The following is a 20,648-nucleotide window of genomic DNA, read 5'->3' on the forward strand; positions in this document are numbered from 1 at the left end:
CTCTGCAGCATAGCATGAACCAACACTTGATACTCTTCTAACATTTAGTGAGGCCGCAGTGTAGTAACTATAAAAATAACTAAAGTGTTAGAATTACAACTCAAAAGGCGTGAGTTATCTCTCATTTAGTTATCACCCTAATGTGATCAATTATACTTTCTATCTTGAGGAAAGAAATGAATTACAATTAACTAGAAACTTACAAGAGACTGGAAGTAATTGCTTTTTGTTACCAGTTATGTTCAAGCCACTTGCACAAACATGGGCATATGCATGTATTTGTGATTTCCAGTTCTGTTTTTTTTGGATAAAGTTTGCTTCCATTAACCATATTGTTGCCCATTTTGGACTGGGGTGCACTGGTGTTTGGAGAAAGATACATGCATTGTGCTTATTCTAGTGGGATGGGATTAGAAGCATGTAATCTCTCTGTTCACTGCTTTTTAGTTAAACCATTTTTGAAAAATATAATTAAGCTGAGAAACTGATCAAAATTCTGAGCTGAAACTCCTGTGAGAGTGATTTTTCATTAATATGAAGATTTTCTACAAAGAACATTCCAAGTACTTAACAATATAGTAGACAAAGCTCATTTCTGAAACATGCAGTAGTTTACAGACTCCTCTTTTGTCTCTGTTGCAACCTTTTGAGAAGAATTCTATATATTCCTCTGTTGAAATTGTGCCAAGTTATTTACATTCCAAACAGTCATGGAATATATTGCATATTCCCGTCTCCATTCATCATCTTGACTGAAAGAGGGTGGTTTAGTAAAACAAAAACAAACAAACCAAAACCCCTCCAAGACGTAATCTTTGACAATGCACTATGCATATCTGACATGGGACTAATAAATATTTTTTTTGTTTCTTTCAAAATCTTCATAAGAAAAGCGGACAATCTGAAAATGATAGGGACTGTGGAAAACAGGGAAACGAAGAACACTGGTTTGTTGATTTGTTTGTTTAATCAGATAACAAGTCTTGAGCTGGTGGAAATTAGGAAACATATTTCTATCAACTAGACACAGGGGTTTACAACTATTTTTGATACAGCCCAAATAATGAATTCAAATGGGCCATTTCAATGATATCCAGACCTCATCCAGGCCAAAGTACATCTCCCCCCAAACGGTCAGCCATGAAGATGGCTTGTCCTAAATTTTTGGATAGGTTTATGACTCTAATAGTAGCTCTATGTATGCCACATCAGTGCCTATTAATCCAGACAATTAATGCACCTATTAGAGCTACTGATAGCCCAAAGGATCTTCATGCAGTATAGGGCTTACCCCCAACCAACCATTTTAGAGGTCTAGAGATTTGTTTTTTTAACAGACTGTGCAAGGTGAGGCTCCAGATTAGACCCAAGATTAATTCCATCTCATCCAAGACAGTCCAGTGAAAACAGACATTACGAAAAGTGTCAAATCTGGATCCAAACTGAATCTTGTTTTCTGTGAACAGCTGTATTTTTTGCATGCTCAGTATAAAATCTGACAGGATCATCACTGAAAAGTGGTATGAGATAAGGATATAGAAGCAATGCACCATAAAGATGGCATTCTTGAATAAAACTATACCAGAATAATTAGTTGATGGAATGCAGCCAAAAAATATTAGTTCAAGGATATGGAGTAAAGTGACCATTCCCACTTCTTCACAGAAAATGATCCAGTTATATTGTTAAAGTTTTTCAAAAATCTAACAACTAGAGTAGAAAAGGGAAGGCATGTTCTACAAGGCAAATGGGACAATGACTGAAGAACATTTTACAACTTCAGCAGCAAACAAAATATGAGACTCACTGGTAAGGTGACAGAAAAAGAGCATTTAAAAAAAGTAAAAAGTATTTTGCAGTAGCATAAGGATGTGACAAAAGTATTTGGCATTAGCATAAGGATGAGCCAAAAGAGGGCCCTGTAATGGGAGCCTGTCTATGCAGAGCAAATTGTTTATACAGTTGGCTGTTCATATCCATGAATTCTTTATCCATGGATTCAAACATCCACATTTGAAAATATTTTAAAAATATATAAATTCCAAAAAGCAAGTCCTGATTTTGCCATTTTCATTGTGAACTACATCACTGTATTTACTGTAACTTAAGCATCCATAGATTTTGGTATGCATGAGAGAAACTGCAACCAAACATGAGCGGATACCAAGGGCCCATTTTACTACTAAAAGTGTCCATGACTTACACTGCTCATGGTCATTCATTTATTCCGCTCATTTACTTTACAATATACAGTAGGTATCAAGGAGGAATGCATCATAACCCTACTGAGGATAAATCACACTAGACAATAGTACATGGCCTAACACAACATTCTTCCTGATGAGAAGCATTACTTGCCTGCTCCCACTGTTAGACCCAACCAAAAAGCCACAAAACAGTTAGCAAGCCTTGTAATCAGTTGAGAGTTAGTTGCTGCTGTTATTTTCTAAGAAAGGTGTTGGGAAGCATGAGAAAAACCTGTAAAACTGTGGCAAATTAAAAAATGAAGAGAATATTATTTTAAAACTACAATAGCTTTTTTTTATGACTCATGAGATTGTGGGCATGGACAACCACTGCATTGTGCGTATGTCCCCCCCAATATTTATAGGGCTGGAAACCTGTGACCTTCATATGTTGCATCATCCTAACCATTGGCTAAGCTAGATATGACTGAGGAAAGTTGTAATTTATCAACATCTGGAAGGACATAGTTTCCTCCACTTCAACAAACTCCCAGGGTCACAGATTTGATTGTGGATTAAATCCAAATGCAATCAGTTCATATCTTTTTTGTCAAACTGTACAAATAAATTTCATACAAATATTTTTTTTGTGAACATGTACACACAGACCAGCTGGTATTAGCCTTTTTTTTTTTACAGGTAGAAGTTACCAACCATTGACTTTTGTTGGTGCTCATTTTTCTGACTCCCCTGAAACAAATCCAGGCTGCTGTTTATCATAATCTGAAATACTAAGATATTTTGGTTTTGTTTTAATTATGTTTCGATTAATGTTTTCATTTTGGAATAATGAAAATGATGAATCTGAAATGTTTAAAATAATAGAAAGAGAACAGCCACAATAGAGACAAACATTAGAGAGATAGAGGCATACACAACTACACAAGGGCATGTTAAGCAGAGTGTTTGTATATATGGCAAAGAAGATTTATGCTGCATGATTATCTTACAATTAACCCTCATTGGAGGAATCATAATCTTAGATCTTCTGGATACATCAGTTTATTTAAATAAGGTGTGAATTAGGTCTTTGTGAATCAAAGAAATAATTCAAGCTTTTTAAAAATCATGGTCAGGCATTTAGCAGTTGACAGTATCTAAGAGATTATTTACAATTACATGTACATATTTTATTTGTTACACATTTTTATACTTTCTGTCCTAAGGGCCTAAGGGACAGCATGGACTGTAAATCTGAGTTAATAAAATACACCTCTTAAAACTCCCCAGAAATTCATTATATTACGCAGTGCACATGATAATACTCACGTTTCTATTCCTACTGGTAATTGCCTCAAACGATATAGCACACACTGTGAAATATACTTCCATACTTTCATATGCAAGTGAGTACTTCAATATCCACTAACAAATGGCTCATAAGACACAGGAAACAGTATTGTATTACAAAAGGTTATTCACTACACTAATATTATTCATATTGTGCTGAAATGAATCATTAATCTACATAGCACTAGCCAATGAAGCAGGAAATCTCATTGTGTATTGCTCCCACCTGCTCCTCTAGCTCAAAATAAACCCATTAGTTAGGAGCCATTTGTGTAATTTAGCTTGCAGAACAGCATCACACAGAGAAATACAATTGAAAAGCGACATGTGTATCTGTAATATGAGTAATATGCATGTATGGATTATGGGCAGCTTTTAACAACTTCAGACTTAATTTTTTCATTCTTATCTTTCCTGAAGGTGAAACAACAACATGTCATTCACCAGAGCTTTCCTCCTCATGATTTTTTGTGATGGCATCATCCAACCATCATCTACTCTAAAAAAACCCTAGTCATATAATTGTGAATGTACGCATGACACATGCAGTGCTATACAATGCATGTGCACCCAGCAATAAATCTTAGTAAATTCAGCAGGACTTCCTCCTAAGTAAAAGTGCAGTGGATTGCATCATGAATCACTCTGGGTGCAGTACCACAAGGAAAATGTCCTATTACTGCTGCTCAATACAAGGTTCAGCAAAGAAATCTACTGTGTAGTAGCTGGTTTTGAATGCAAAGCACTGTTGAGGACAACAGTTTGCAGGGATTTCCCCCCTTCCCTCCTTAATTAACTTTTAATCCTTATGGTTACAAAAATGTCTCTTGGCACTTCCACAGAAAATAAACCAGGCTGGTGTTATCATTTCTAAATCTGAAGTCAGGCATCTTGTACTAACTGCTATAAGAGGTATCATAAGCTTATCAGTTCAATATGGTAGATTCCAGATCCCAGTAGCAATCTAATTACCATAAATAAGAGAAATTATATTACATTTTATTACATTCATAAATTTCTGTATACTGGTGGGTAGCCAAGATAGAGAATTAAAACTTCAAACTCTTTCTGTTTTCATTCTCACATCTCCCTAAAGCTCTTCTATACATTCCAAAGAAAGAGAATGCTGAAGACAATATAACCAAGCTTTATAAAACAGTAGCCAAAACAATCCTGAACAATGACTGCATACTAGGAGCAAAAAACCCATTCTCGTGAGTAAAATCCTTCATAAAATCTGCCTGGAAAACACAAAATATGTCTTCGGAAAAACGTTTGAGAAAGATACAAGATTTCAGGGAAAGCCCTGTTGTTAATAGTGAAGCCTGTATGCATGTGATGACTTTCAGTATGGGGTGAAAAGGGGGAAAGAATGTTTACCCATGGGGCTGATAAGGCTGTGCACTCACGTTTGAGGTTGTTCATATAAACAAATTCTCAGGATGAAATAATCTTAGAATAGAACCTTAGTTACAGATATTGTTATTGTTCATAGAACCCTAGAGACCTCAAGGGCCATCCAGTACAACCATCTGTCATACAGGAACTTACAATCAAAGCACCCCTGACAGATGGCCATCCAGCTTCTGTTTAAAGACCTCCAAAGAAGAGCTCTTATTGTCAGGAAGTACTTCCTAATGTTGAGCTGGAATCTCTTTTCCTCAAGTGTACATCCACTGCTAGACTCTGAAGCAACAGAAAACAAACTTTCTCCCTTAATAATCTGAATTGTTTTTAAATCAGGGAATCTTTATTTGAGGTCTATAGGTGCCTGGGAATCAACGAACTGGGTGGGATTTTTTTTTTTAAATCTTCTTTTGAATTTTTCCAGGCACAGTGAATTTTGACAAAAACATTTAAAGTAAATCATTCTGTAACATATTTTTTTCCTCATTCCAAACTACTCTGTGAGAAGGAAATAATATTTCAATAAAATAATTGTATAATTATATAATTGTATCAAAAATTTAGAGTATGTATATTTATAGCTTTCATCAGTGATTAGTGATTCATCCCATAAATTTAAGAACCACCATTTTAAATTCACTCTGAAGTTTCACAAGACCAGATTTTGCATCAATCTTATATCAGCAGTCAGCAAAATGTGGCCCCTGGACAGTAAGCAGCCTTCAGGGTGAGTTTTGTGATTTCCCCAAAGGGACAATTCAAAAGTCCATGTCTGCCGGGTTGAAGATAGGGCCTGTTGACATTATCACATTGAGTGTGTCCTCTGAATGCTTGTCAGTATCCAGATGACACCATCCCACATCATGAAGAACCATGGGCAAAACAGCTGACTTTAAATCTTTCTACATGTTCCAGATTTTTAATCTATTGTTCACTGAGCCTACTTACTACTTACTATGCAGGCCAATTTTATTAACCAACAGCTGTATCAATTTTTGTGCCAGTCAATGTCCATGCAATAACAACAATAGCCCAATCCTGAGAATACAATACCATCCCTGTATCCACAAGGATACATTCCCAAATTTACCATGGATAGCAAAAACAGCAGATAATGCTAAATGCTATATTTCTGCTGGACGATGACCATGGAGTCACACTGGAGGACCTCCAGATATCCAGAGAGACCATTTTCTAGATGTAGGGAAGTGGATATGTGGTTACCGATCCCACAAATATTAGGGATGGTTTTTTACTCATTCCCCACAATTCTTACAAAACAGGGATAGAGAAGCTCTGAGACCAACTCTCCTCACCCCCATGACCTGTAGGCCACATGTTTCCCACTTCTGTGACTGAAGAACCACAGAGAAACTGGCTGTATATTTGAAAATGTTAGAAATAAAGAAAGAAGGGAAGAAAGAAGAAAGCTAGAGTAATGAAAAACTAGTTCAAAAGGATTGCTTGCTGTCACTGTATCCATGTTATGTTAGCAATAAAATGTGGCTGCCCTTGGAGTAGTTTTAATCTTTCACAAAGATCCTAAATTTTAATGTCTGCACTGAGATATATGGCTGTTGCAACCAAAATTCTAACATGTCTTGTGACCACAGATATTCCCACATGTTGTTATTTATGTTGCAAACATCCAGTTTTAAAGGTCTGCTTCTGAGTCCCCATAAACTGTTTAGCTCCAGTATATTTCAAAAACAGAAGTGAATCCATTCAGCATTCAGCCACTTCTTAAGCCTGCTTTCTGCCTCAGAGTTTGGAAGTCACTATTTCAGATGACGAGCAATTCCCAACTAGACAGCCAGCAAGGTGTAGTGGTTTGAACATTGGATTATTACTCTGGAGGCCAGAGCTCAAATCCCAACTCATCCATGGGAACCCACTGAGTGATCTTGGCCAAATCACATGCTCACATCCTCAGAGGAAGGCAAAAGCAAACCCCCTCTGAACAAATATGATAGGTTCACCTTACAGTTGCCATAAGTTGAAAACAACTTGAAGGTACACAATAGTAACTTCTAAGTAATTCCTTCTCTAACACACAATTAATAACTAAATTACATCATGGTTGTAAAGAAGAAGAAATCCCATTCCATTCCAGAAGTAACAATGGTGGTTTCCAGACCGCCCAAAAGTATGTGCTTGGCATGTACTAGGGTTAGAAAAGGGCATCCTTTCCGGATGCCCCTAACCCTAGTACACACCGAGCACGTACAAAATGGCGGCACCCATTCTACATGGGCGCTGCCATTTTGACATAGTGGACACTTAGCGTCCGCACGTCTCGGTGCCATTATGGTGCTGCAAGTGCGCCAATGGTGCCTTGCAGCGTCATAATGACACTGCAAAAAGAAGCCGCTTTTTGCAGCTTCTTTTTGCTCCACGGAGGAGTCGCGTGGATTGGCTGCTGAAACTCCTTTGTGCAGCAAATGACAGCGCCGGCAGACCGCCCTTTTGGGTGGTCTGGAAAGTGCCAATAACATATATCATTACTTTTATAGTCACAAAGTTGTGGTCTCACTCGAGAGTGGAAGAGGAATATCAGAGGATCCAAGTGCTGGCTTATGTTGCGTCTCATGTTGCTGCCTTGTTCTCTTTTGTGAGTGTTGATGCAACAAAGAGACAGATTACAGAACACATATTCTGTCCCACAGGGTCTGTCAGAACTCTGATTTTTGACCAGTTCCTTTCAATAAAGAAGTATAATGTAACAGGTTTGATGTTGGAGTCTCCTCGCTTATTAGTGCTGAGAGGCTTCAACATCCATGCTGAGACTGCCCTTTCAGGAATGGCTCAGGACTTCATGACATCCATGACAACTATGGGTCTGCCCCAAGTAGTATCTGGCCCCATTCATGTTACTAGGTCCACTCTGGACCTTGTTTTATGCGCTGGGTGGGGTGATGATGATCTTGGTGTGGTTGAACATTTCCACATTTCCATTGTCATGGACTGATCATTGGGTTTAGACTCACTGAGACTCAGAACCTCTGCAGAGGTGGATGACTGATTAGGATGGTCCACCCCAGGAGGCTGATGGATCCAGATGGAATCCTGAGGGCTCTTAGGGAGTTTCCTGTCATCTCGGCAGGCAATTCTGTTCAAACTCTGGCCAACCTTTGGAATGGGGAAATAGCCAGGGCAGTGAACACACTTACCCTCAAGTAGAAAATGGAGACCACTAGGAGAGCTACTGTGAAGAATTTACACAGCATTTTGCATATAAACTCACTCAGATCTGCTCCAGTTTGGATGCTCCAGTTAATACCGTACCAGTGCATGTAACCTTGGCTCCTGTCGATCCAGTGTTAATGAATACTTTTCCACTTGTGCAGCCTGATGATGTGGATGGGATCCTTGGAGAGGTAAAAGCCACCATACTGGACCCTTGTCCTTTTTGGCTTATTAAACATGCCTGAGTGGTTAAAGGAGGTAGACAATGCCTCCCTACAACAAGGCAGAATTCCATCCTGCCTAAAGCAGGCAGTTGTGAGGTCTCTGTTAAAAAAAACCATCCTTAGATCCCACAATAATGAATAATTATCAACCAGTGTCCAACCTACCTTTTCTGAGCAAAGTTTTAGAACATGTGGTGGCTTCCCAACTCCAGAGGTTTCTGGATGAAATGGATTGTCTAGATCTATTTCAATCTGGTTTCAGGACTGGCTATGGAACAGAGACAGCCTTGGTCGCCTTGGTGGATGACTTATGCAGGGAACGGGACAGGGGGAGTGTGTCCCTGTTGGTTCTCTTGGACCTCACAACGGCTTTTGATACCATCAATCCTTCTGGATCACCTCTCTGGGATGGGACTTGGGGGCACTGTTTTATAGTGGCTCCATTCCTTTCTGGAGGGGTGAACCCAGAAAGTGGTGCTAGGGGACTCCTGTTCGACCCCCTGGCCATTGGCCTCTGGGGCTCTTCGGGGCTCTGTGTTGTCCCCTATGCTGTTTAACATATACACGAAGCTGCTGAGAGAGGTCATCTGGAGTTTTGAAGTGTGGTATCCTCAATATGCCAATGACACTCAATTCTAGAACTCCTTTCCACCTCAATCCAAGGATGTTGTCCTGGTCCTAAACAAGTGACCCTGGGATGAAAGAATCTCAGTCCTTCTTTGCCAGGATAGAGAGGGATGCAGCTGGCTTCCCACTTTTCTCCCTAGTGACAAAGGATTCTCCTCACCACCATCCAGGGGGCAGAATCAAACACTTTGGGAATCACAGCTCTGTACTGTAGAACCAGCATTTTTGCAATTATGTTGCAGTTGGGTTTTTTTTCCCCCTCTGGGCTTTAGGAAAGCAGAAAAATTAAAGTATCTATGGGCTTGGAAACCTTACTGAACAGTCTAAGGGGGTTTGCTAGGAGGGTCAGCCCAACTGGTGGGAACCTATAGAAGAGATCCACCAGTGGAGAAAGACCTTCTACTTTACAGCCATCACACGATTACACTAAAACTGAATAATAAACATATTTCCTATTTTTTCAGCTAAGCATCTTTTTTTTTCAAATACATTATTATCATGTTATGCCATTAATTCATTATGGTGGATAGCCAAGAAAGAAGAATAATTCAAACCCCGCCCCCTGAAAAAGCTAGATGAATTTAATGAAGAAAACCATAATTATTTTTTGCCTTTGGCCCCCCTCCCCATAACATTAGAATTTGCTAAAAGCTTTCTGTGTATGTTCATACTTATCAATGATAACAGGCACTAATGCATTTCTGCAATTTACAGCTTCTGACATGTAGGGATTAAAAAATGTCCCATCTGTAATACAAAAGAAAGCAGCATTTCAGTAAGGGCCCATCAGTAAGTAAAACTTCTGAATTTATGGTTACCAACAAAGAAATAAACAAAACATTGTTATGCCTTCATTTTATCCTCCTGACTCATTGTATAACACTCCTCACAAAACAGGGCATTTTTTAAAAATAAAATTCAGCACTATATCTGATATTCTACTAGAATCACAGAATAACAGAGCTGGAAGAGACCACAATGGCCATCCAGTCCAACCCCCTGCCATTCAGTAACCCTCCATCAAAGCACTTCCAACAGAAGTCCATCCAGCCTCTGTTTAAAGATCTCTAGAGAAGAAGACTCCACCACTCTTCAAGGGAGTGTGTTCCAGTGTTGAACAGCTCTTACCACCAGGAAGTTCTTCCTAATGTTCAGGAGGAATCTCTTTTCCTGTAGCTTGATGAGGATTTTGTTTTTAGTACATTAGCATACTACTTTAGTATTTTAGTATATAACAGTGTTATGTTTTATGGTTTTGTTCTTGATTATATGTGTCTGATATTCCGCCTTCGGTGAAAAGGGTGTTATAAATAAATGTTGTTGTTATTATTGAATCCATTGTTCTGTGTCCTAGTCTCTGGAGCAGTAGAAAACAAGGTAGCCCCATCCTCAATATGGAAGCCTTTCAAATATTTAAATATGGCTATCATGTCACCTCTTAACCTTCCCCAGGCTAAACAAACCCAGCTCGTGAAGCTGCTCCTTATACAGCATGATTTCCAGACACACTCTGGCTTGTTAACATCCTTTTTGAATTATGGTGGCCAAAACTGGACACAGCATTCCAGGTAAAGTCTGACCAAAACAAAATAAAGTGGTGCTATTACTTCCCTCCATCTAGACACTACATTCCTAATGATGTAGCCTAGGATCATATTGGATTTTTTTGCTGCTGCATCACACTGTCGACTCATGTTCAGATAAGAAGCTTATCTCCTGGTGTTTTAAATCAACTTCAGCCTCCTGGGCTGCAGTCAGGACATAGGATGGAGGCGGGGATTATTGTGCACTAAATCACTGCCAAATTACTTTCCAGTTTCTAAAAAGTGCTAGCAGAGGATGGCTTGGATCTGGTCTGGTGGCAGCCGGCATAATTTAATATGCGATAATCCCCGTCTTCATCTTGAATCCAGACTGCAGCCTGGAAGGCTGGAGTCAATTTAAAATGCCAAACAATAAGCACCTAAGACTCCCAGATTCCTTTCACATGTATTATCAAGTTAGGTGTCACCTATCCTATATCTGAATTTTCTCCTTTTTTCCCCTACCTAAGTCTAGTACCTTATATTCAAGTCATTGATAAAGTTGTTGAATAGCACTGGGACAAAGGCAGCCACCCCACTGTTTGCTTCTCACCAAGATGAAGAGGAGCCATTGGTGAACACTCTTTGGGTAGAGTCGGTCTACCAGCTACAGATCCATCTAACAGTAGCATTCTCTAGTCCACATTTTATGAGCTTCTTTGCATGCCTCCCAGTTGAAGGGCATGGACCAGGAAGGGAAAGGAAAATAGAGGATATGAACAACTGGATCCACAGATGGTACCACCAAGAACAATTTGGATTCTTGGATCATGGCCTGAAGTTTAAGGAGGGATGGACTTCTGGCAAGGGATGGGTTGAACCACGTGCCAGTTGGAAGAAATGTTTTTGCCAACAGTCTCAAGAATTTGGTCAAGAGGGCTTTTGGAAGGCAGGAGTTCATCGAGGGCTGGAGATAATAGTTAAACAGTTATAGAGGGATTAAAGCAAACAGTGCAAGTGCCCAACAGTGGGAGAGAGAAAAACTTTACATAGGCAGTTAGGAGGGAGGACCCATGGTCTCAGATATCTCCACACTAATGCAAAGACCATGGGAAATAACAAGATGAACGTGAACCTCTAACACAGCAAAGCAAATATGATATAATAGGCATCACTGAAACCTGGTGGAATGAATGTCATGATTGGAATGTAGTAACAGAGGGGTATAACCTTTTTAAGAGAAATTGGCCAAAAAGGAAAGGAAGAGGTGTAGCATTATATGTCAAGGATGTTTACACTTGTGAAGAATTCCAGGACTGGAAGCAAGATGGAGAGCACCTGAACGAAAATTAAAGAGGAGGTAAACAACAGGGATGCTATTGTGGGATCTACTAATTGTGGGAGTCTACTACAGACCACCAAGTCAGACTGAGGAATTAAATGACACCTTTAGAGCAGATGATTACACACTCAGAAAGGAAATATTTAATAGAGATGGGTGATTTCAACTATCCTGATATTTGTTGAAAGTCAAACTCAGCCAAAAATTAAGGGCCAGCAAATGCAGGATTGCCATAATTGTCCACTAAAACCCAGGACAAAATGTAGGACAAATTCTAGACCAAACTGTAGGACAACTGCAGGACAAAACTCAGCCCAAAATGTAGGACATTTAAGGTTACATGTATACATTTTGGGCTGAGTTTTGTCCTGCAGTTGTCCTACAGTTTGGGCTAGAATTTGTTCCACATTTTTTCCGGGGTTTTAGTGCACAATTATGGCAACCCTTCAGGAAGACAACTTCATTGTCCAAAAGGTGGAGTAGACAACAAGGGGATCAGTTGTTTTAGATCTGATCCTAACCAACAGGGATGACCTGGTTAATGGGGTGCACATGATGGGATCCTTAAGTGAGAGAGATCAGCTGCTCCTGGAGATTGGTATACAGTGGAAAGGGGAAACCAAGTATAGTCAGACACACATTCTGTATTTTAGGAAAGCTGATTTCAGTAAACGTCATGGTTTACTGTACAAAAGTACAAGAAAAGATTTACAATAGTAAAAGAAAAGGGAGTTCAAGATGGGAGTTTCTCAAAAGGGAGATACTGAAGGTACAACTTCAAACAGTTCCAATGATGAGGAAAAATGGGAGGTGTCTCGAGAAACTAGGATGGATAAGTAAAGAGCTTCCCAGTGAGCTAAGTTTTAAAAAGGGCATGTATAAGAAATGGAAAAATGGGTAAATCACCAAAGCAAAATTCAGACAAATAGCAAGCACATGTAGGGGCAAAGTCAGAAAAGCTAATTTGCATAATGAGCTTGTGATTGCTAGACAGGTTAACAGCAATAAGAAGGGCTTTTTTTGTTATGTCCATTGCAAAAGGAAGAAGAAAGAAATGATAGGGTCATTGTGTGGAGAAGATGGCAAAATGCTAACAGGGGAGTGGAAAAAGGCAGAACTACTCAACTCCCTCAGTCTTCTTGCAAAAGGAAAAGAGTGATCAACCTGAGGAAAATGGAGCAGAGGACACAATAGGGGAAATGCAGCACAGAATAAGTGGAGGTAGTACAGGAATATCTGGTTAATCTAAACGAACTCATGTCTCCAGGGCCAGATGAACTACATTGCAGGCTATTAAAAGAACTGGCAGAAGTAATCTCATAGCCACTGACAATAATCTTGGAATCACAGAATCATAGATCTGGAAGAGACCACAAGGGCCATCCAGTCCAACCCCCTACCATGTAGGAAATCACAATCAACGCATCCCTGACAGATGGCCATCCAGCCTCTGTTTTAAGACCTTCAAAGAAGGAGACTCCACTACACTTTAACGGAGTGTGTTCCACTGTCAAACAGATCTTACTGTCAGGAAGTTCCTCCTAATGTCTACCTAATGAGGTAGAATATCTTTTCCTATAGCTTGCATCCACAGTTAATTAATTAATTAAATTAAATTTTTATTTTTATACCGCCCTTCCAAAGATCAGGGCGGTTAACAACACGATAAAAACAGTACAATACACAAAATCTACATCAAAAATTAAACATAAATATAATAAAAAAACAGAATAAAAACCCCGTTAGCCAGTCTTCTTGCCCATGAAGAGGAAGGGAGGCCTATTAGGACTTTAATCGGGGAATGCAGCGTGGAATAGGAAGGTTTTTAAATCCCTTCTAAATAGTTCTGTGTTCTAGTCTCTGGAGCAGCAGAAAACAAGCTTTCTCCATCTTCAGTGTGACACCTCCTCTAATACTTAAAAGAGCTATCATATCTTCTCCATCTCTTCTCCAGGCTAAACATACCCAGTTGCCTAAGTCTTTCCTCATAAGGCATGGTTTCCTGACCACCATTTTGGTGGCCTTCCTCTGGACAATTTCGAACTTGTCAACATTTGTTTTGAACTGTGGTGCCCAGAACTGGAGCAAGTTTGTTTTCACTGGGTAGATAAAGAGAATGGGAGTCAGAGCAATAGATTCAAACTACAGGAAAAGATTTCAGCTCAATATTAGGAAGAGCTTCTTGACAGTAAGAGCTGCTCAACAGTGGAACATGCTCCCTCAGAGTGTGGTGGAATCTCCTTCTTTGTTGGTTTTTAAACAGAAGCTGGAAGGGCATCTGTCAAGGGAGCTTTGATTGTGTGTTCCTGCATTGCAGAAAATTAGACTGGATGGCCCTTGTGATCTCTTCTGACTATGATTCTATTATTCTATAAGAATATCATGGAATACCTTGTCCAAGGCCTTACTGAAATCAAGATACACTAGATCCACAGCATTCCCTTCATCTACCAAGCTTGTAATTTTGTCAAAGATAGGCTTGCCATTTCATGGCTCCAGGCGGGACCTGCACAGTTTTTTGACCTTGGGGAAGGTCTCGCCCGGCCTCTGCATTCTGTCCCAGGGACAGCTGGACTCCTGGTTCTTGCCTCTCCTTCCCAAAGCAGCCCCCATTTGTGTTGGAGAGGCTGCAGCCAGGCTCCCAGCTCCTCCATCCCCATTGGCCAGGCAGGGAGGAGGAGGAGGAGTTTTTCATTCAGCCATGTTGGGACTACAGAGAGAGCTGTGGAGGAAGCCCACAGAGAGGCAGTGCCTGGTAGGACTCTCTCTGGAGGGAGAAGGAAGGAAGGGTTTCCCCAGGGTTTGGCAAGGTTTCTTCAGGTAGGGGTTGCCATTGCATCCTCTGAGGGTGAGAGAGAATGACTTTCCCCAAGGCTTTGCAAAGAGAGGGGTTGCCATTGCCATCCCCTGAGGCTGAGAGAGTATGATTTAGCCCAGAGTTGGGTATGTTTATGTCCAAGCAACAGATCGAACCCTGGTCCTTCTCTACCACTGCCTCCTAATGTCCCTTAATTCTACTACTACTACTACTACTACTGTTATTATAATTATTATTAACTGAGAGAGTCTGCTTTTTCAGATGCATTTAGTCTCAGAGGTGCTCCAAAATCTACATGTCCCTTAATTCTATTATTATTATTATTATTAACTGAGAGCGTCTGCTTTTTCAGATGCATTAAGTCTCAGAGGTGCAACAAGATCTCTATGATATAAGGATTTATATTAATGTGTTTTTTAAAAGATACATATTAATTTTTTTGCTTTTAGTTGGTTGTGTCCTCCATTTTTTGAATGTCCTACATTTTATCCTTGATTTTGTCCTACAATTTGCCCTATATTTTATCCTTGATTTTGTCCTACATTTTTCTACATTTTGTCCTGGTTTGGTGGTAGTGAATTATGGCAACCCTAGAGAGAGAGAGAGAGAGAGAGAGAGAGAGAGAGAGAGATCAGATTAGTTTGGCATCACTTGTTCATTTGCTGACTTTCAGTGATCACAGTATTCCTTTCTAAGACCTTACAGGATTTCTGTTTAATATCTGCCTTAGAATCTTACCTGATATTGATGTCAGGCTAACTTTAGGAGGTAATTGTTTGGGTCTTCTTTTCCCCCTTTTTTGAACATGGGGTCAAAATTTACTTTCCTTCTGTCTACTGGAACTTCTGTTTGCCAGGAATTTTCAAAGATTATTGCGATTGGTTCTGAGATCACTTCCTCTTATACTTTTAATAACCTTGGATGAAGTCCATCTGGCCCTGGAGACTTGACCTCTGATACTCTTTTATGTACATAAGAGTACACATTATGAGTGCTATTCTCACCAAAATGGCCAAGCACTAGATGAGCTAAAAGAAATTGCAGACAAAACATCTCTGTGTTTAATGAGTACTAGTCCATGCATTCCTCTCCAGCACTAAGGCTTACTTGGGAGAAGGCCTAATGCAAACCAGTTGGATTTATATCTGACATACATGTCTAGAACTGACCTATATATCACTTCTATTCTCAAAAATATATTGTGGAATTACGAGTCTATTGTGGAATTACCAGGTTTTTGCTGTTTCAAAGTGAGCAGTGGTGAGGAGGAAAGCAACCAAATCTTTGGACATTATCACACAAGCCTTCTGCTGCCGGACTAAAGCAAGATAGCAGCATCATTGGGCAGTATTTACCACATGGCATCATCTTCATCCTGTTGCTGATAGGAAATCCAGTCAGTGACCAGTTAGGAAAGCTAGTGATACTATCCAGCTAGTTTCCCATATGCTATGATCTCTTCCACTTCAGAAGAGGAAGAGACTGCAGTCATGAGGGAGCAGGATTCTTCCCTTCTCTCTTCCCCTGTCCTCACTATTCCCAACCACATGTGCCTGCCTGCCTGCTTGCCTTCCTTCCTTCCTTTCTTTCTTTCCTTCCTTCCTTCCTTCCTTCCTTCCTTCCTTCCTTCCATCCATCTTTCTTCTTTTCTTTCTTTTTGCTATCATCTACCACCTAATCTCCCTCCTTGCTACCCAGTCTCTCTCCCCTCCACCATCTACTCTCTCTTTCCACTCAACCACCCAATCTTTCTCCCCACCACTGCCCGATCTCTCTCCTCCTTCACCAGACCAATCTGCATGCCTTAAGTAGGACAATAATGGGAAGTAGAAGTGGGGCAGTGCAGAAGAAAAATGCAACACCATACTAGTATTGAAGTGGAGGTGCAACAGAGATTGACTAAATACCAGTACGCTTCCATGTGCTTTAAAAATATGATTGCTGTGCTGTAGAAGCCTTGTGTTATAATCTCCCTTTTTGTTTAGGGGGTCTTTGTTTTCATGACTGTAAACATTAAGCAACAATAAACCTGGGTAATGAATATGTGATGGCTGAAATTTGTTATAGAATTAAAGACCAGAACTTGCATATCTTAGAGCATTCAACTATTTTAGCCAGTCTGTTGTTGCATTTTTAATGGCAGAAACATATTTCCATGAGCAGAAGAGACTTGTGCCTAATCCTAATACCCTACAGCCAACATTGTACTACATTGTAGGACTGTACACATTACTGTGAAACTGTACAGTATTTCATGTAAGGCTGTAGCTCTAGGGTTAGGCTAAATATTACATCAAGGCTACTACAGTCGGCCCTTCTTATACACGGATTTTTTATACACGGATTCAAGCATACACGGTTTGAAAATGTTCCAAAAAAGTATAAATTTACCTTGATGTTCCATTTTTTATTAGGGACACCATTTTGCTATGTCATTATACTTAATGGGACTTGAGCATACACGGATTTTGTTATACACGGGGGATCTTGGAACCAAACCCCAGTGTATAACAAGGATCCACTGTACTGCTGTGTGATCACCTTTGAAAGCAGCAGCAGACTTTTCTGCCTTTTCTGTCCCCAACATTTAAATAAAGAAAAACACATCTGTAAAGAACTGTCAACAACTTACTTTTCTAAGTAAAGAGTGACTGAGGTCTAAGGCTGTGTCTGCACATATCAGAATACTCTAGGAACAGGCCATAGTATTCTAGCCCCAACATCCCCCTGTTACCTGGGGCCCTCTGCTTCAATGCCAAGCAGTTGTTTGCACACATGTCCCATTATGCTGCCCATCGCTGCCACCACCATGGCAAATTCATGGGGAGTGATACCTGGCACTGCAGTAAAAGGCAAGGCTTTTTAAAAAAACATGTTAAGGCCCAAACTTGGGTTCATCCAAACAGTTCAGCATTGGACAAACCTATGTTTGGGCTCTGCATCATTTGGACTCATTGACATGGGAATATGGGGGGAGAGACCTTTTATTTGACCCTACAGCAGGGACATAAGAATCAGTCAGGCAGGAATTGGCAGAACAGTCCTCAAGTTGTTCAAAACTGAGAGTACTGACTTTGGTACTGACAATACTATGCAAGTAGTCACTCAGTCTCTCCCATGGGGGAGGAGAAACATAAGCAATTTAGAGGCACTAGCTGAGTACTCTATAAAATCATGAGACCTCTCCAGCTTGTTATTTCTGACACTTTATTTGAGCACCTTATCATATTACTGTTGCTCTATTTTAAAAGTTAGCTCTGCATATCTTCTTCCTTAAATGACATTGGAATCTGTTGAATCCCAGTCTTTTTCCTCCTGGCATTTTATCTTTTGCTGCTGCAAGTGAAACAAAAACATCAGTCTTTATTTTCATCCCTACCATTGTTGTTGATGGTCTGCATATCGTCCACTCGGGGTGTTGGGCCAGCTCTCCAGCCAAGAATACAGCCTTAGCAGCCAATGTCACAATCTTCTATAACACATCTTTTGAATTATCTAGTCTATTTTTAATTTCATGTACACTGAGAAGCAGCAGACAAGAGTCTAAAATTATGATGTTTTATTTTTGGCACCCAGTGGTTATTCAGTATTTGTATTAGCTAAAGGAAAAATACAGCCACTTCTCTTCTAACAATCAAAGTCATTTTATTTGCATACCTGCCATAATCCAGCATTCCTGGGAACATTAAATGATAACACTCTTTTATAACCTACAAACTTGTCATTTTATAAAGTTTACTGTGGAAGAAAAAGGAAGTGATTGGCAAGAGATGCAACAACATACTCATGATTACTTCCTACTGAGTCTATACAAATATATCAGGCCTAGTATTAATAGTGCAGGACATTACAGGGTGAAGGTTTTTAAAAAAGACAATTAACCAGAGTGACTCCAAGCGATAATGAGGCAGAAGGGGAAAAATCAGATAGAGGACAAGGAGATTAAGGAGGACAGGGATGTAGCCGGGGGGGGGGGGGTCCATGGGGTCCGGACCCCACCCCTTCTGTTAGATACAATGAATGGTGTGTGCCGCTGCGCCGCCACAGCCAAACCTCATTATAATGGTGGCACTTAGTCTGGACCCCCCCTTCCCAAAACCCTGGCTACATCCCTGAGGGGGATGGGGGTTGACACCACTGGTCCTCAAATACCTACCTTTTGGCAAAAATGGGCTGTGGCATTCATCTGCTTTCCTTTAAAATGCTTAAAGAGATGATGGGGTGAAGCTCAGTGGGAAGAGAGGCCCCAGCATTTTTTAAAATAACATTTTCAAAATTCAAAATTTTAATTTTTTAAAAAAAATAAATTTTGAATTTTTTAAAAAAGAATATTCTTTTCAAATTTTCTTTAAAAACATCTCATTTTAAGCCAATATTCACTACATATATGTAAATATATTTAGGTTGTGCATATGATTTCATAATTTGAAGGTATAATTTTAATTTTGCTAGTTGCTTAATGTCACAGCTATTGGCATTACATTCAGTGATTTACCAGTAACATTAGTGCAAAAAAAGCAATACTAAGTATTCTGTATGGTGTGAAATGGGAGGAGGTCAACCACAACCATGAGTAACCTCACTGGGTGACACCAACCCTAGGGATGCCACTGGTTGCTGCTACCTGTCAAGTAATTGGGAGTCAGAAATTCTTGTCAAACCATTGCAAATCACCCAATGATCCACTAGTAGATCCTGACCCAGCTTCTCTTCATAGCTGGGCTATACTGGTTGGTAAAAGCTCTCCAGAGGTTCAGAAAGGAGTATTCTTCAGTCCTACTGAGAAATACCAAATATTGAGTCTGGAAACATTTGGCAGGAAAGCAAACTGTGTTATGGCCCTTCCCTAACATTACTGTGTTTTTTTTCAAAATGCTTTTTGAATTTACTTTATGCTTTATACTGCCTCAAAAATCTGATATATACCGAAGGTCAATACTTAAAATGTTTTAAGTAGAGCAATTAATAAATAACATTGATGGGAAAATAGGTTTATGATTCCATGGATACCTCAAATCTTAACTTGCCGGCATTAATCAGTGCCTGATGAATATTTACTACCAATAGATGCTAAGGACCACTGCTGGTAGACTGGAAAAACATAAAAGCAATTTCACCACAGAGAAAGGGAGATAAAATAAAGGTTACCTGCCGCAGGTCCAGTGTGATGGTCACATAGTGATATTCCATCCCATTCTGAATGCTTGGACTTTGCCACCAAGTATTCTTGCCATCAATTGCATTTGTTATCGGGTGCCTCACTGTTAGATCAACAATAAAGTGCATATTAATTAGAAATGAACTGGTCTCCATTTCTATCTCACTGTATTTGCTTCACAAGCCCGTGAGGGCTAACTTGTAATACAGAATTATAATTATAATATAACAAATTCAATTATTTTCCAGTACTTGTTACAGCACATTGCAGACTTTAAAAATTTATTATGAGATACAGTTCAAAGACATACTTAGATTTGAAAGAGAAGGCTAAACATAGAACATTTTAGCACTCACACAACCAAAAAGTAAAATAACTTTGAAAGAAAGCTCCACAATACATGTCCTCAGTTCTACTCATAGGCCATCCAAATCACCTTGGAATGTTCGTAGTGTGCTTACAGAAGTTGAGTTATAGGCAACAAAGCTGTATTATAAGCTGTGGCATCAGGATCTGACCAACCATAATGGTGTCTACCCACACCAAGCTGAATCTGGTGCAATATCACACTGTTGTGCACATGGGCCAACCATTGGCTTCACTGGCCCTAGCTGTCACCATCAGGCATCCTCACCATGTGATCAACAAGAAGAGGGTCCCTCTACCCCTCCTCATTGATTTTGCACAGCTTCCCTATTCTGACCTCAGCAAAAGCAGTGATGACAGACAAGTTTTCCCAAGGAGCTACTTGGCTCGTAAGGCAGTGTTGGTGGTCAGGGGCTTCACTTGGGGATGTGGGGTGTGTGGGCCATACCAGATGACAACCA

At 39.9% G+C, this 20,648-nt stretch overlaps 1 protein-coding gene across 1 annotated transcript in view; it reads right to left on the bottom strand.

Moving 5' to 3' along the window:
• The window catches only part of LAMA2 (laminin subunit alpha 2), a 590,097-nt gene that overhangs the window by 401,303 nt on the left and 168,146 nt on the right, over window positions 1-20,648 (bottom strand). The window contains 1 exon segment of the mRNA XM_042456962.1: window positions 19,812-19,924. Within this exon segment, the coding sequence (XP_042312896.1) occupies window positions 19,812-19,924 (113 nt within the window).

This window comes from Sceloporus undulatus, chromosome 1 (genome assembly GCF_019175285.1).
Source record: "Sceloporus undulatus isolate JIND9_A2432 ecotype Alabama chromosome 1, SceUnd_v1.1, whole genome shotgun sequence".
Classification (NCBI taxonomy): Eukaryota; Metazoa; Chordata; class Lepidosauria; order Squamata; family Phrynosomatidae; genus Sceloporus; species Sceloporus undulatus.